Source organism: Falco rusticolus, chromosome 4 (genome assembly GCF_015220075.1).
Source record: "Falco rusticolus isolate bFalRus1 chromosome 4, bFalRus1.pri, whole genome shotgun sequence".
Lineage (NCBI taxonomy): Eukaryota > Metazoa > Chordata > Aves > Falconiformes > Falconidae > Falco > Falco rusticolus.
This window is the reverse complement of record NC_051190.1, coordinates 95,398,066-95,415,974: the sequence shown is the minus strand read 5'-3', so window position 1 is coordinate 95,415,974 and position 17,909 is coordinate 95,398,066. Positions and strand designations below refer to the sequence as shown.

At 40.2% G+C, this 17,909-nt stretch overlaps 1 protein-coding gene across 4 annotated transcripts in view; it reads left to right on the top strand.

Moving 5' to 3' along the window:
- The window catches only part of STAC (SH3 and cysteine rich domain), a 74,834-nt gene that overhangs the window by 7,150 nt on the left and 49,775 nt on the right, over nucleotides 1-17,909 (top strand). For all 4 annotated transcript variants that reach the window (XM_037386204.1, XM_037386202.1, XM_037386205.1 and 1 more), the window contains one exon: nucleotides 17,597-17,873. In XM_037386204.1, coding sequence (XP_037242101.1) covers nucleotides 17,597-17,873 — 277 coding nt within the window. The remainder of the gene's footprint in view (nucleotides 1-17,596; nucleotides 17,874-17,909) is intronic.

Sequence of the window (17,909 nt, the reverse complement as noted above, 5' to 3'; positions counted from 1 at the left end):
AAGAACTCCACCAATGACCTTCCTTCAGCCTGGTACTTCTTTCAGCAGTAGCCATCTCCCGTTGAATACATTTCCTTACAATTTCTTCACTAATTCCCTTCTTTTCAATTTATGCTAATAGATTCCCTTTTGGCAGCATACTCATAATTTTCATGAAATCCAAATAGACAGAAGCTACCTTTGACTCAGAACATTTCTTTGTCTAGAAAGTTGTTCATCTTATCCAAGACAACTGGTCTAGGAGGATTTTTTTCTTTTCTTTTTTTTTTTCTTTTTTGTCAAGGAGAGTTGAGGTCAGATCTACAAATCTATATTTGGTGGGGTCACTTTTCCTGTTTCTTGAAACAGACTTCTGTTTTACTTTGTATCATTTCTGGCTTGATAAAGTTTGTGAAGAAAACTTGTTCTTAGACTTCCAAAGTAAAATTTCATGATGGAGGTTGAATGGTTTCTTTTCTCCCTTTCACTTCAGCAGACACATTGAACTGCTTTTTTAATGTCATACTATCAATTTCTGCAACCTCTATCTTATTATTTTGCCCCAGGATCATTGTTCTGGGCAGAAAGTAAGAAGAGTGTTTGCTGAAGTTCTGAGCCAGCCTTTTATCCTATCCTTACTGTACTACATCCTGTTTCGTCTTTTTCTTTCCCCAGCCTGAATCAATCCACTGACATTTCCTTAAACACCTTTTTCAAGGACTCACTCAGCTTTGCTTGACAAGTAACATGCTTAGACCTAAGGAACTCTGCTTGAAAGCTCCAGTTATATTTGCACACCAGGGGTTTTTTTCCCCCCTTCTCTTTCTCTTGTTCCCCTCCCCACCATTCTTCGTGGGCTCTGTTTATTCCAGACTTCCTTTCTGAGGTAACTATTTTCATGCAGTTTGTCAGGAGCACACGTTCACAGAATCATTATTTTTTTTCATTTCATATTCCAGCTAGTATTAAAAGATTTGCTTTGAATAAATTCTATGCCTTTTACACATCCAAGCACATCCAAGTTTCTGATGGTTGTGTTTATCAATGAAGCACATCTCTAACCTGATACCTGAAGGCTAGCAAAGGCCAAGGTTCTTCAACAACCTATGGTCATCTGGGTTCATCAGCACTCAGTACCTGCTGAGAGCCAGCATTTGTTAGCAGATGCAGTGACCTGCTCACCCAGCTGTGCTGCTTTCCAGACCACTCCTGAGACCTTCAGACAGGCACTTAGCTTGGGTCCTTCTGTGTCACACTCCAAAGTGTGATGTGGTCTCAAATATTTCACTAGGGAGACGAGAGTGCTGAAGGCTTGGAATTTTTTCAAGGGAACATAGCACATCAAAGACTTTCCTCTTGCAATCCAAAACATCACTGAGAGGTTATTTTTTCCCTTACACTTTATTTAATTTAAATGGAATTAAATCATAATCACCTGATAGAAAACTGTAATTCCTTGTATGACAAGCATTTCTCCTACTGGCTGCCTGAGCCATTGCTGTATAGTCTTGGTAGGTAGAAGATTTCATATTTGATACATTTGTTTGTCAAGCAGAGGACTAATCTTTCAGATATGAGCAGGAGTTGAAGATTCTTGGCAGTGTTCAGTCCCACACAACTTCCAGCTGCACTGGCAAATGGTCATTTAATATTAAATGAGCACTGCCTTTTCCAGGCAAGTGAATGTATATTCTAGCTGAAGCATAAGCAAACTTTGCATGTTCATCATAGCAAAGAGGGACAGCTGTGAAAATGAGAAATGTATGTGTGAATGATGGAAATAACTTGACCTTCTTTTCCTTTTGATATATGCCTCTGCTTGAGGAAAATCCCTTGATTCGTTAGACCAACAGATATAATATATGCACGTTGTCAGGGAATTCAACTCGGGAACACTGTAAAATATATTTACAGTAGATGTCTAAAAAACAGACTTCTTGTGTCTTTGACACCAGCAGTTAAATACGACAAATGGCTTGCATATCTTATTTTAAAAAATGAGTCTCATATCTGTAGTCTTGTATAAACATGCTAGACACTCATAGAAGATTTCCCATTGACAAGTCAGCATTTCTTAGCTGACCTGCTTTTAACTGATGAGAGTAGTTTGTTTAGCACTGTCAAATGGACGTGATACAGGATAGGGGCTGCAGTGGTGGGACTTAAAAATACCATGGAATCATAGAATGAATAATTGTGACAGAAGTGTTTCCCAGCCACAGGAGGCTGCACGTTCAATATGGAATTGAAGACAGAGTCCTTTAGGTGAGTAACAGTGACAACTTGAATGGTTTCCTTTCCTGTAGACATAATGTGTTCCATTTCTGAGTGCCATTTAAAAGCTTTATTAAAATGCCACACATGCACTGCTTCATTAATAAAGATAATTTTAGCAGTCTAGTGTTCTGAATAGAAAAGCGAAGTGTGGCTAACCTATAGTAACTAATGAATAGGTTTAATTCAGAAAGGAGTAAAATGCTATAAAATAGTATTCACAAAGCTATTAAAATCAGCATTTAGAATTTTTTTATCTCAGTTTATTCATTAGAGTAAGACAAAGAAATGTACACTACAGAGGCACAGCTCAGGTGAGAAAGCCAAGTCAACTTGACAGTTTGTTATAGAAAATACCGTTGAATATGATCTTAGAGACAGACTTACAGCTCCATCACCTCAATATTTAACTTCATTTGCTTTTTACAAAAATTGTTCTTGCGTACTGAAGGGAGGCATTAGCTTTTGTTGGCCAAGAGTCAGATTTCTAGCATGATACACCTCCTCAAACATCACATGTATATGCGTACTCTTCATTATTGATTTGCCAACATTCTCCCTGCCGGTTTAAATGCTGTGGTAGCAATTCTAAAATCCAAAATGTCTTGGGATTGAACTGAGAGGCTAAAAACCTTGATTCAGTCTCACCTGCCTTTGTGTCTACACAGAAAGAAATTATCTTGAACTGGGTATCTCTGTCCTCGCAAGTAAACAAAATATACTAGGCAAAATTCAACATGGCAAACTTGGTAGAGTGCCACTGACTTTGTGCAGTTAAACTGAGGATCCAGTTGTTGAGATATTCAGGTCCATATGCATTTTTTAAAGGCAGCCACTGTGAGGTTATCAATGAGTATCAATCAGCTTAAGGATCCAGCATATACAATTTCTGTTATACCTTTTAGTGTACTTATTTATAAGTGTGCATAGCTTATTTCTCACTTATGTTCACACATCCTTTTTTAATTCAAATTATCTAATTAAGGAATTAAACAAATAAACATAAGGTGACTTGTGAGGAATTGCCAGACATTTCTGGTAAAGAACATTGCAGTGAAATGTATGTTTGCAGAGTGCTTTTTTTTTTGCTATTTTTTTTTCATTTTTAAATGTCAAAACATCTGGCTGTGAGGAAATGTTCAGTTCTCTTGATTGTACAAACTTTTGCCAGGAAGCTTTCTCTCTTTGCAGGTGAAATTTCTATTTAAAAGAGGAGAAAAATGCATCCTAGGTTAGATTGTACAGCCCCACCTGTAATTAGAGACCGACTTTTGGCAGTTAACTTAGTAGTTCAGTCTCCCTGTGTTATAAAAGGAACGCTGACTGAAATTGTTTTATGAAAGGTGATTTAGAGGAAAGCCTGCCTTATGTGTTCTAGATTAGGCTCTCTGAGGGGAAATCTTTTCCCAGTGGCCGTAGTAGATAGCTACAGCAAAGTTAAAACCTTGAATTTTGGTAGGGTAAACCCCACTGTGAATCTGTCGGAGCAAGGTCTTGAACCTTGCCTACAAAAGCTGGCAGCTCATCTGTTCCCCTGGTTGGGTTGGTCTGTCTGACTTCTCCCCTCTCCTGCCCACAGCACTCTCAAAGGCATTTTGAAAGGCTGCATTTGTTTTTTTATGTCAACGTGGAACAAAATCATTCAAACTTTGAACATTTTTGCTAAGTGGAACTGCTGTTTTCCAGCCAGCCCTATAATGGAAAGTTATGCACCTATGACAAAAATTGAGAAAAATGTGAGCCTATCCAGGCTGCAAAATGTGAAGTGCTGCTATTAGATTGTAGCCACGAGATGAATCATGTACCAGTTTCATGAAGTATGGGCACACAGCATTTGGCAGGTTTACAGCTGTTAGATCTATCTCCTGTAGTTAGTTGTAATGACAAATGGACTTCATTCTCCTGGCTGCTAAAGATCCAGGCAAACAATTAACTTTTTTTGCTAGCTCATCTGCTCACTCTCTGCCTTTCAATGTTTCTCTCTTTCTTTTCTTTCTGTTCCTATTCACTCAAATGTTTTAATCCAGGACCAGGTTCTGATACAGTGAGCCAGTGCAAGGTCTGTCTTTACAGGAAAAAACTTTCAGGTTTCCAAGCTTAGCCAAGATTCCTGTTAAGAAAATGGATGGTGGTTTTCCTGTTAGGGAGAGAGGCCTTATATAAACACTGTGTGGATGCTGGTGCTCATGCCATAAGTACATTTGGAAAAAAGCGAACCCTACAGTTTGCACTTTTCCCTTCACCTATACGAAGCTGTGCTGACTTTATTCACAAAGAAATGCCATAAGTTGTGTTTTAGTTTCCATATGTTGTCTAGTATTACGTGGTCTGTTCCTTGAGTGTGGGTGCCTATTTATCTCTTGATGTAACCTCATGTTTTCTTTATATGTATATGCAGGAAACTATACGTAAATTTAAAACGTAGGCAATGAGGTAGTAGAAAACACACCTAATGCAGAGGGAATTAAGGCCTCTCCTTAGTCTCTCCCATCTTTTTAGTCTCCTTTCTGGGTAAGTAGTTGAAGAGCAATGCAACCCAGGAGACCCCTATTCAACTGCTCTGCCAGTGGAGGGCTTCTGAGCTCCTGCTCCTTCCCTGGGCTGTGATCCCTCCTTCCCTGGGCTGTGATCCTGTGCTTCGGCACCACTGGCCATTATAGCACTTCCTGCCTGATACCAAAGAGAAATGCTCTGGACAAATGATTCCTTAAAGATTATTAAAGCTAAAATGAATGCTAACAGCTGTGACAGACCTACTTGAATCCTGCTATGATGCAGATAAATTAAAAGCGTTTCACAAAGGTTCAAAAAATGACAGCCAGGCCTTCAAACAAAAATTTTAACAGCGTGATCTGCCTCTAAAGAGAGCTCAGCTGCAACTAGGTGCTGGCCATAAGAAGCAGCCACTCAGTCTGGTCAGAAAAACCCAGGCCTTTTTTAAAGAAGATGAGAAAGCTAACCTATTTTTTCTGGCACTGTAGGGAACATGCTGCAATAAATAAAATATTCCTGGAGTAGCAATAGAGGTAATGTCATCTGGTCTTTACTACCAGCAGCTGAATTCCAGAAAAAAAATAAATCTCCTTTCCATGAATTATCATCCCTCCAGTACAGTCATACTCATGGCCACTACTGCATATAAAAAAAAAAACAACAACAACAAAAAAAAAAACACCCAAAAAAACCCCCAACCAAAAACCAAGCCAAACCAACAACAAAAAACAAACACACCCAACAGACAGGAGAAAACTGATATAAATCTCCAAGGTTAGCACTGCGCTTGCTCTTCAGTTCAGCAGTGGCCGGTAGCTCTGATTTCTGCTGTAATATGTCACGCTCCTTACAAGTCAGTGCTGCTCTGCTGATACCAAGAGTTGTACCTGCCCTGACAGTAGACTAGACTAGACAAAGTGAGGCACTTCATGTAAATTCCTTCTCTTATACAAGATTCGTGTCCTTTAAAACTCTCTCTGCCTTAACTTGACTTTCCTTTCCCCTTCCTTCTATTCCCTGCCCTCCTGCCTGCCTGCATCCCTCATGCAGCCCCATGCAATGTGCTCTTCCGGTTGAATTCACTGATACTATTTTTTTCAGACAAGGCTTTACAGTTTTTCTGGTTCAAGATCCCTCACTTTCCTACCAAATAAATAATTCCTATTAAATCTGTTGGTATGTTACATCAAGACCAACAGCTCATTTTTTCTCTCAGCACCAAAAAGATGAAATTTGGATATGCTTAATTTATTGGGTGAGCACAACCTCATGACAGTGTTGAAAGCTTTTTGGTGTGGGCTTTTGGTGGTGTTTGGTTTTTTATTAGTTGTTTGTGTGCAGGCTGTCATTAGCAACAATTCAGAGGATGCTGAGAGACTTAAAAAACCCCTTCTTTTAACATTCAGAACAAAAATTGTAGTTATTCAGGAAGTTATAGTCTTAAATTCTCTACCTTTCTGTTCATCATATTCTGTATGTAACTATCTTTTTACATGAAGCCAGCTATCTCAGTATAAAAACACATTCTTGCAGTTCAGGCAGTCATTTAATCTTGAAACTTTGATAGAGGTAATTTGAGGGGGAAATTTTCACAGCTGGTGAGGATAAAAATAAAATGTTTTTGTTTTGTGGGGCTGATCTTGAAACAATAGCTGGCTGAAGACTTTCTGCAGCTTGGAGATTTAGGAAAAAATATGAAATAAATGGATTAGCCTGAGGGAAAAGGAGTCAAAGATGTATGATAAATATCATACATAACAACTCTTGCCAGTTAACACCTCTAAATATATGTATTTACATTGTCAACTTTTTGAAGCAGTGTTTAGGCCTTCAAACATCTCCATAAAGTGCCAAGTAACTCTATGTCATATATGTGGCAATATTGTTGTAAAGTTCAACAGATTCTTCACACGGAGAGATGGCCTATTCTGTATGTAGGACGCCGAATGCAGTTTTTTCTGGGCAGGACAAACTCATAATAACAAGAAGACAAAAGACAGACTGAGATGGAAACTTTCTGTACTAGTAACAGGTTTCTTGGGAGCTGGGACTACAGGCATAATTTTTCCCAAAATGTTTTGGAAGTACATTTTCAAAATTAGAAAACGACTACAGTATAAGTGTTGAAAGGGATAAACGCATGCCGTAAGTCGCACTTTGAGAAGAGCTTTAATGAAAAATGTGCCAGATCTGGACTGGATCTGGAAATAAACAGGTCTGTGCTGTGGTGGACAGTAAGATAACTGGATGCAGAACAAATAACAAGGAAGATGTTATCGAGGTATGAAAAAAATTTTGATTGACACAGCATTTGTTATGCATCTGGTAGCTGCTGTAAGACTAGAACTGGAAATAGGAGATGAAGGAAACTTGGTGGGTACCCAGATGAAGCCCAGAGGAATTAACCAGCTTTGCTCAGCCTGTACTGTCAGCTTTTCCCCAGACGCAGGGCTTCAGACCCGAGTGGTACTAGGGCAGCAATAAGGCTCTGCACCAGAACCATGTGGGTCCTGTTGGATTTGCGGTGTCAGAGCAGGCAGTGCCAGGGTGGCTGCTCACCCCGGCCTCCAGGGTGGCTGGCAAGAGGCAGCCTTCACAGGATGGGACAGTGTCAGTCTTAGGGAGGGGTAAAAAGAAGGTAGAGGGCAGCAAATTGCTACCAAATTGCAAAAATATGCACAAGAAGAGGAAGGGAAGCATGAACAAGAAAACTTGGAAGTGAACAAACAAACACTGCTAATATTCTGTAAGGCGCAAGTTCCTACACCGTCTCCCACTGAGAAGGGTTTGAAATGGAAAGATGGAAGCAAGCTGTAATATTTGGATCTGAATCTGTGCTTGTGAACAGGCAGCAAAGAAGGGAGTGCAGAAACCTGTGGGATCAAATAAGCCATAGTATCTGTGTTTGGGGGCTTTATTTGAGCCAATAGGCCATAGAGCAGCCAAATTCCAGCACTGTGTTTCTGGTTATTTCTTTGATGGAAAAATGAGTTCTCAGAGTTAGAGCACAATGGCTAAGTGGGAAGTTTGGGCAGAATTAATTCACACAAAGCATGAATTTGAAGCAGGTGTCTGGGAAAGACAAAAGAAGCAAGCAGCCGAAATGTCCCCCTGGATCGATCTGTATTTGGTTGTGGAGGAGCAGAAATCGACAGAGATGATTTAAAATAGAGGGAATTGAGAAGGGTTAAATAACATCAGCTAAATGACAGGATGCAAAACGTGGCCAGGTGTTTTTTTCACGCTGCATGCAGAAAGCCTTTGTTTTTAATGCATAGTGTAAAACAGTAAAAAAAAAAAAAAACTTTTCAAAACAAAGTACACAACAACCTAGCCAAGCCCCCAAGCCTTTACTCGGGAAACACGCTCACTGAAATCAGCAGGAGTTAGCAGTAAGCAAAGACCTTATGATCTGGCCCAGTTACAATAACTTTGTTGTAGAGCTAAGCACTTACATGTTTTCATTGCAAAGCAATTTTAACTGTAAGTTTGGAACCCCAGAAGTAGGAGTGGAAACACTGACAGAATATTAACTATAATAACTCCCAGTAGATCTCAGTCTTCCTTTTTGTTTTAAGATGGTACAAATGAGATTATACAGTATGTGGGATCTGGTGCTGATGTTAATTTGCCCTCAGTTAGTAACAGCCTCCCTGCCAGATGTATTTCCATATTCGCTGCAAGAGGCATACTACCATTTAAAGTATTATAAACCGGCTCTGGTTAAAAAAAAAAAAAAAAAAAAAAAAAGGAAAACATGGGTAACATAAATTAGTGGAAAATATTGCTATAGGTACACCAACACTTTTCAGCAGAACACTTGTTTTTTTAGAAAGTCCATAGGGATCACATTAAGCTTTAATTTTTCACAAGGTCAATAGTGGAAAATAACGATGCATGCTTCATAGATGGGCAGACAAGAGGTACAATCAAGGGCGGTTAATCTTACATTCGCAGTCACATTCACTGCAGATTATTCATGAGAAGGTAAAGAAGCAAAACTCAGGCCCTGTTATTATTATTGTTAATGAAAGCTCTCAGCAGGTAGATACCAGTGTAGCTTCTTTCACCTCCGCATGGCTGCCTGGGTTTACATTACTCTGAAATCCAGCCTTTTAATCTCCAAATTTCATTGTGCCACCCCCACCACAGCAAAGATTAGTAAATGACAAAATCAGGAGTTGCCGAAGGGAAACCACTGTTCGATTAAGAAGCTAAAACGGAAAAGAGATATCCAAACAGGGCAGCAAAATGCAGGATTCCCAGAAGGGACTGCAGAGATAACAGTCCAAATTCCTTCCATGTCAAGAGGCCTCATCCTAATGGGGACAAAGCATGGAGATGACTGGCTGTTTAGCAACCAGATGCCTGACATGAAACCTAAAGTACAGAACACGATGTAGTAAACACATATCCGTCTTGAAACGGAAAGTACAGGGGGGTTAAAAAAAAAAATAATGGAAGGGCTATTCCTAACCATCTCTTGCTTTCTTTGTAAGCTTTCCTGTTGGTTTCAGGCAGAAAGAGTGGAGACGATTCAATTGCCAGACCATGAGAGAGAGGCAGGAGCCACACAGAGGTCTGCAGCTGGTTATTCCACCAGCCGGCTTTCATAACCTGAATTATAAAAGATCTCCTGCCACCCAAGTTGGAACAGGTATTGAGTAGCAGGGAGAATATAATCTTGGATATAAATACAGGATCTGCACTCTTTCTTTCTACCCCTAAGAGGAGCTGCTCTTCTTTTGCTAGGCAAGGTAGGAGAGGAGATCAAAGGGACAAAACATTTTCCAACCCCGATATAAAACAGGCAACAGGCTTTGGTTGTGGCTGAAGGTTGCATATCTGGATTTGTAACGTGTTTTGATTTACGCACATGTTCACAAAGAAGGAAGAATTGACAATCATTGAGCTCAACACAATGAACCCAGCAGAGCTTACTTTGGGACTGTTAAACTGGTTTTCATGAATTGGATGATAAACTTCTGAAAGCTACAGTAAAGATTCTCTGAAAGGTATTGTGAGTTGTTAGCTTGAAATGCTGCAAATTTGAGAAAGGTTCACTGTTCTTCCTCTCTCCTAGAAGCAGGCTGAACACAAAGCATGGTTAAGTAATATGGCAATCATTTCCCCCAAACAAAACTTGAATCAAACCCATCAGGAATTTAGAAGAAATGCTAACAGACACTACTTAGAACAGACACTACATTTCTCTTAGAAAGAGAAATGTAATATGCATTCTTTTCTTTCTAGATTACTCTTTTTAATATAACTTGATTAAAAAGGAGGAATACACCAAAACAGGGCTGTTCAAAAACACAAAAATGCTGTTAGATATAAAATTTGAGAGTTTTGTCTAAATGTGTTGGGAGGGGGGGGGGGATTTTACTTGCTTTGATAAAAAAGCCTTAAAATTGTCTTAAGTTGACATGCATACAAGTATTACCATATTTATTTTACATGTTTCCTCCTTTTTACAAGCTGTTTTAAACCGTTTAAATGACTGTGGGGTTTTTTTGAAGTTAATAAGAAAATATATTTGGCAGGGAAGATAGTACGAGCTCAGGGTAAGTCACAATTGCAGAATGTCTAGCGCAGAATTTACTCTTTTTATGCCTTAATACTAAGTAGACAGTTTTGAACATAATGGAGACATAAAAGGATTTCCCTGAAATTTGATGGCAGTTGTATAGTTAATGAATTGTTCGGGTTTTCTCAAATCTGTCATTCCCTGGAGTGCATTACTTTGCCCTGTCTCACCTTATGCTGAATTTTTAAAATATATAAAGGAATCTGGAGCACAAGGGAGACTTTTATATGTTTTCAGGCCTTAAAACTTTCAGCACTTTATTCCACATTTGTCTCGTGTATTTGCTAATCCTGGTTCCTTGCAATATTGAAAGAAGGCATACCCAAAACTAGATGCAACAAACTTTTTTAAACCAAAGCAGAGAGAGTGTCGTACAGAATTAACAGGTCTGCTAAGCAAACACACTGTTTGGCTACACGTGCAGGCTGTATCTCTTGATAATTTAGAGGTCTGCCGATTAGAGATGCAAACGGACAGCTGCCAAGGATGTAGTACATCAGGAGAGGGCTGAGAACGTGTGATTCATAACAACATTTGTGGGAGCAGTGACAACTGAGCATCGCATCAGATTTCGTGCTTTCAAACCCTGAGGCTCTTTCAGGGAATTTTGCTGTTGTGCTCTGGCACGCCAATCAGAACATTTCATGGTTAGGACTCTGTGTGTGAAAGCAAATCACAGAAAGAGCCCTGCCTGAAAATATTTATATCCAAGTAGGCTTGGGGATCAATGAGTGGGCTTAAGAAGCAGTATAGGGCAGGGAGGAGACTCTGAGGATAATGATCAGAGCAGCAAGAGCCAACCAGACTAGTTGGAGGTACCCAATAAATCACTACCAATGTTATTGTTAGTTATTATGGAAGATGTCTCCTCTTTGACTAGTCCAATACAATATTTAAACAGTTTGATTTATTTGGTTTTTTACAACAATAACAAACATATTTGTTCTAATGCCAGCTATGCAATCTGTTTGGGAAAATACACAAATATAATATGTAGCAGATTCTCCAATAAGGAACACTCCCCTTTTGTCTGTAGTGGATTAAAAGGGTACAGCTTCCAAGAAAGCTGGCTAGGGCAAACACAAATACATGATAGGGCCAGATTCGCAGACCGTATAAATCAGCTACAATTGAAGTCAGTTTTGCTAATTCAATTTGTACTAGTAGAGTATTTGTACTATTTATTATTTAGAAAGAAGGTGGTAGAAAAAGAATAAGCTTTGCTCACAAATTTTATCACGGATGCTTTGCCAATAAACAATACCAACCCCTTAAGTGGCTGACATATCCTTTTATCTTGTTAATGCTATAAGACATGGTACTGCTCTCATCAGCAGGCAAACACACATATTATTCATGAAATTGCATACTGGCTTTGGGCATGTCATAATCTCATTTTTGCTCATTAAAATGCCACGGCAGTGCATTTTCAAATCAAATCCAGAAAAAAAAAAATCCCTTTGCCTGTGCTCAAAAATAATTTACTTTTGTATGCCTCAGTTTCAAGAAGAAAATTATGAGCTTTCTGCTTACAAAAAGTAAGTACTTTTGAGCTGGTTCCTTGTTCACCCCCAAGCAGCACAGCTAGCTGAAGCCCAGCAATGCCAGCAGGCCAGCTTGTACCCTGGTAACATCCAGTCCTTTGACAAATCTAGTTAACATCTGAAGTATGTTCTGAGGGTTACTAATACGAATTGAATGTTCCCTGACCCAGAAAATGGGCTGTACTCAGTAGAATAGATGCCATTCATCAAGACTTTTGTTCTTTTTTTATTTGAAAGGCTTTTGGTCTGAGTCCCTTTTGCTAATATCCCGCATACCTGACATGGTCTCCAGTGAATCTACACATCATCTGGACCCTATGTGTTTAAGTCTTTCTTTTATAACAACGTGAGAGTCAAATAATTTGGAAACTTGCTCTAAGAAGTTGAAAGGAAGAAGAAAAGGATCCTTACAGAAGGTGGATGTTTATCTCACAGCAGACTGCAATCTGCTGACAGAGCATTTTTAGTCTGCATAGCTAAACAAAAATAGCTACATTTTATAAGAATTGTAGGAATCAAACTGGCTTGATGGCTCATCCCAGCTCTGTTAATACCCTGTATTACTTGTAATCCATCTAATGATATTGTTAACACTAGTGTAAAGAAAGGGATAGGGAAGAGCAAGCAAAATCTTTTTTTTATTGCTGGCACAGTAGCAATACAGCAGACAGCTGATGTCTGAAAATGAGTGTCTGGTTATATGCCCTGTCAGTAAAGTATAGTTGATAAGCCTGGTTTGTCTGTCCATTTCTCCTGCAAGAGAGTTAAGTGTGGAAACATATAAAAATAATGTCCCTGTTAGCCCCACGCTCCACAGAGCCTCTGGTGCTGGCAAGGATGGTTAGCAGTGGCTGAGAAGGGAACCAGACCAAGTATATCAGGAAATAAGCTGATGTGGGCAGACCCCATAAGGGTTACTCTGAATGCCAAAGCTGATGGCCCAAGCAAACTGATACACTATGCTATGCAGTTTGTCCTCCTTGTAGCCACCATTCACTCTGAGATGACTAAGGACGGAGCTTCAGAAAGGGGAATGAAGCGTTTGTGTGTCAGATGTGGGGGAAGTGAGACTTTCCCTGAGCTTTGAATGTTGAGAAGGTGTGATGAAGAAGTGCTAGAGAAATGACAGTGACATAGGGGACACTTATCTCAGCATTTCAGTTTGATTTGGGAGTGGTTTCAAAGAAAATCTCCCAGTTGTTGCTATTCACGCCACTTTGGTCCTTGTTGTGGTGCATAGAGAACAGGCTGCATCACTTGAGGGTTTGCTTGTGCTCCAGGTGTGCACTTAACGTACACCAGGACTGATGGTCTGGGCTGACTCGGAGTACTCTGTGCCCTGAAGTGCGTATGGTGTGTATGCTGCGTCCTCAACAGCCCCAGTTTCATTCTCTAGATCCGCTCCTGCTGAGCCATGCTGGCTGCTAATGTAGACAAGCTGTAGAGGCAAGGGAAGAAGAGTTTCTGGATATCAGGGAGCAGTTAGGAGCCTGAATAAATTACTCTGCAGGGTGGACAATTACCTTTTGTAATTGCAAAAGCTAGGGATTGTAAAACAGCTCAGATCACCGATATCTTCCCAACTTCCATGGCAAGCTCTTAAACCAAAATTGTAGGAGAGTTGTGTGCTTCCAACACAAGCCAAATAAAGTCTTAGTGAGGACAGGTGCAATTCCCATCTGCATCACAAGCAGTGGCACCTGGTTAACACAAGGAATGAATTTTAATAACTGTCCTTCTGCTCTCCTGTTTTCTGGTTATAGCAGCTGAAGAGTTGTAGTATATGGGAATTAGGAAGAGAGGAGATGCTGATAAGCTGTGGTTCCTCAGAGTTTCCTGATCCATTGAAGCTTGAACATTCAGTACCTCAGAGGAAGATGGAGATTGTGCTGGAAGATGCTGGGAAGAAAAACAGATTAGTCAAGCTCCAAGGTTGAGCTAATGCATTTATCTCTACCTTGCCCGTGGGGTTAGTATGTGCAGTCACTGAGAATCTATGTGACTGATAAAATGCTTTTAACTAGAGACAAACTTTTGATATCAAGGATTGATGTTTCTGAAGTGTCAATGTTGTGAAGTCTTGTGATGCTCCTAATGCTTCTAGGCTTGTGATGATCACGAGTCTAGAAAAACTTGTGCTTGTGGGATTTTATTTTTATTGAAATGAAAGCTAATTTGTAGCTTTCCTTACACAAGAGAAAATGTGAAAGGCTTAGGAGATTTATCTCAAATATGATTCTTAAAGCCTTTTTGTGCTTGGTTTAGTGTTTTTTTTCAATTCAAATACATGATTTTTTCACTGAAAAGTTGAAGTACTGAGTATGGAACAGCCCTAATCACAGGTTTTGCAAAGTTTGGTGGTGTTTCTTCCTAAGATTTAACTTTGAACTCATTCACTCTGCAGAAAGAAATTATAAATAATAAAATTTAGATACTTTTGTCTCTGTTGAAAGAGAAGGTTTCTGTCTCAGATGAATGCTATAGCAGCTATTAGCAGCTGGTGGCATCACAGGTGCATTAAATGTTTGGGACAGATCGAAATCAAGCATCTATCACATGCCTGTATTTAATTACATTTGAAATTCTCCTATAAACAAACAGGGTTAGGCTATAGCAAACTTCAAAATGAGGAGATGGTGATATTTAAGGGAAGTGGTGCTCACTTGGCTGCAGCATAATAACCACTTAAGTTTTTATGGTTTTACAGTTTACACTATCTGTACAACAAGCTGCCCTTGCCTTGCTTGGGCCAACTTTTCCTGAGTAAACAATCACATACCAGTACCGTATTTCACATTCTCTTGTGGGCCTATTATGAAAAAGGAAAGCTGGATCATATTTAAAAACCTGATGCCAATCTTCCATTGCCCTACATACTCTCACTTATGCAAGGTGGGTGTAAAACACTTTAATCTGAGAGGTACTTTTCAGCAGTACCGACAAAAATGTACAATCAGCTGTGCAAAATGCTAAACATTGCTGATGTTCTGCATTTTTGCTTAGTCACTTCTGTACACATATAACCTGTTTTGTATATAATAGCTGCAGAATTTCATGGGCATTTTAGGTATGCAACGCAAGCCGAACATGTAGGTGTCTTCAGCCTGAATGCAAATAAGTGTGAAATCTGCATTTGGGTAATGACTACGTCACCCGCCTTGTCTGGAAACTATTTAACAATATTAACACAGAACAGTTCTCAGGGAATCTCAGGGAGGACTATTAGCTTATGCAGAGATGCCTGACAAATCTGTGAATGTAACTTGGTCAACTCATTCCTGAATGTGTGTCCTGCTCTGAACATGGTGGTTGGAGATGCACAGAGTTTGCTTGGTTGCATGCTCATCTGTGTATCCGTGTGGTTGTGCATGTGTAGGCTGGACTACCTGGACTACCCTTCTCTGAAAAAACAGTTGACTTTTCTGCCTGGAGGAGGAAAGGCTGCTGGTACATCCCTTGACTGGGGAGGTACCCCTGTGCAAATGACTGCACAGGAGAAGGGGATAAGGATAGTAAATGCAGAGCTCCTTAAAATATACTGCATACTTTGTGGATATTAGCAGAGCAGTTGTTTCCTGATAAAACAAGTACTATATTGCACAGCTTAGTTGTCTTTCTGTGGCAGAAGCAGCATTTTGAAATTTAATTAACTTCCTGCGGTGCTGTAGAAATGGATGGCAAATCAATAACGAATGCCATTTCAGTCACCTTGTGGTGGTGTAATTCTCTGTGTTTTGCTACACTAATTAGGTCTGACTTCAGTGAGAAACATTTCAGGAGCAAAGGGGTGAATTATTGCTGAGTTTCTGGATGTCACTGGGGAGATGAAGTAATCTCAGTACTGAGTAACCTCGGTGGTTTCAGGAGCCAGTGACTTAACATCCAAGCAGGAGAAGGAATATTTCGCATTTTGCTGGTGCAGTTGTACAGGGGGTTTTGGGCTCAGATAATTCATGACTTAGACTTCAGCTGAAAGAGATTTAGAAACCAGAAACTGCCTTTGCCTGGTAGCTGGCATTCAATGACTTAAATTGTTTTTATTTACACATCCCCCCAGGGACCGGGAGTTTCTTGCAAACAGGTGAGTGTTGGCTTCATTTGGATCCAGGGCTCCTCCTGTGAACCCAGAGAGAGCCGTGGGTGAGAGCGGGCTGTGTGGGATGGGCCCCTGGCTCAGATCCCTCCCTGTTCCCAAAGTCACTGTGGAGAAACAGCTCAGGAAGTAGAACGAAGTTTTCATTCCACTCAGCAAACCCAAACACTGTTAACCAGAGGCAATGGCAGCTCTTTGCCTTTTTATTGGACTTGGGGAGTTTATTGTGAAATGTGAGGAGGAGAGCTGGATTGCCTTCCTTCCCCAAGAAAAAGCTGCTTGTGTCTGAAGGTGGGAGAAAGGTGTCCCCCCAGCCAGGATGACTTGAGGCTCCTCTCTGACAGCATGCTTTCAGCTGTATTATTATAAAGCAAACAGATGGATCAGGAATAGAATCCAGGGAGACCAAGCGTTTTGAGGCCACTAAGTCAGTGTGACAGACCAGTGCCATGCTTTTTTGGGAAAGCATGTGAACTCTTTCCCTTTATATTAGTGTGAATTATGATTCCCAATCATCACTGCTTCTAACATAAACAGTTTCTAATATAAACCATTCCTGCTGGTTACCACAGACAGCCTGAGCGGCATGGAAAATTTCAGTTGTTACATCATGTTCGCCCAGGGAATTGCAGCAGTGATTGAAATGATTTTACAGTGGTTGGAATAACACAGAGTGAAAGGTGATATGGTAGTGTTACACTTCAGAGATGGCAAACATGAAGTGGATGCAGAGCTGGCATTCCTTTTACCTGGACTCTGCCTGTGGGCCATTGGAGTTGAGAAACCTGCAGGTTTCTGTAGCTGACATCCCGATAGTTTCTGTGCCTCAGGTAGTGCCCTCCTTAGCCTTAGATGGGGGAGGGGCGGGGAGGGTAAGAGGAGCTGTGTAAGGTACAAGACAGTTTACAGGTAAGGAGTTTGAGTTAACAAATTGAAGTTCATAATGCCTTATTCTGACGCTTAATAGTCTGACAATCAATACAATGTAAAAGAATATATGTGAATGTGTGTTAACTAGTATTAATACATTACCTATCAATTGGCTAGTTGATTATACTGTTACTGCTCCTTAGCCTCCTTTACTTTAAAAAAAAAAAATAAAACAAACCAAGAATTTCTCAGTCAAAACTACATATGATTTCTTTTTCTGCCAAATTCAAAAAATTTAAGTATATAAAATACATTTACTGAATTCACTCATCTTGTACTGCCATTGAACAGCTGCTCCTGAAATGGCTTTACAGGTTGCTTAAGGACCATGTGAAGATGAATAACACTTGAAGTTCTCTCATGCTTGAATACAAAGGATATACTCTCCAATGCATACAACTCTCTGCAGTACATCTTTGTTGTCATACCTGAAAGATAAAAACAATAAAAGCATTCATTAGGGCTATCAAGTTTATTGCCCATCAGAAAGCATATGTAGAGTACTTTATTTTCTGATTGGGATGCGTTTTCTTTGCTCTGAAATTGCTGCTTGCATTCTAAAGTGAATTTTGTCATCCAAGGTCTGCCAGTGGCTCCCAGGTTCACTTGCCAACAGCCCACCTCAAAACCAGGAGCCTTGCCTTGCTGTTGAAGAGGAAAAGGCAGTAATTGTAACTGGCTTATTTGTTGCAGCTGCAGAAACTGAAACGATCACTCTCCTTCAAGACCAAGAGCTTGCGGAGTAAAAGTGCAGACAATTTCTTCCAGAGGACTAATAGCGATGTGAAACTGCAAGTAGACTTGATGCCTGAGGTGAGCACGAGCACCGGGCAGCTCCCCAGCTCAGAGAGCCAGGCGTCCTCCCCCACCAGAGCCCAGCAGCTGCCAGAAAACAACAAGGCTCACATCTTCCAGGAGCATATCTTCAAAAAACCCACCTTCTGCGATGTCTGCAACCACATGATTGTTGGTAAGATATTATTTTTTTACATCTATGTGAGTGTTT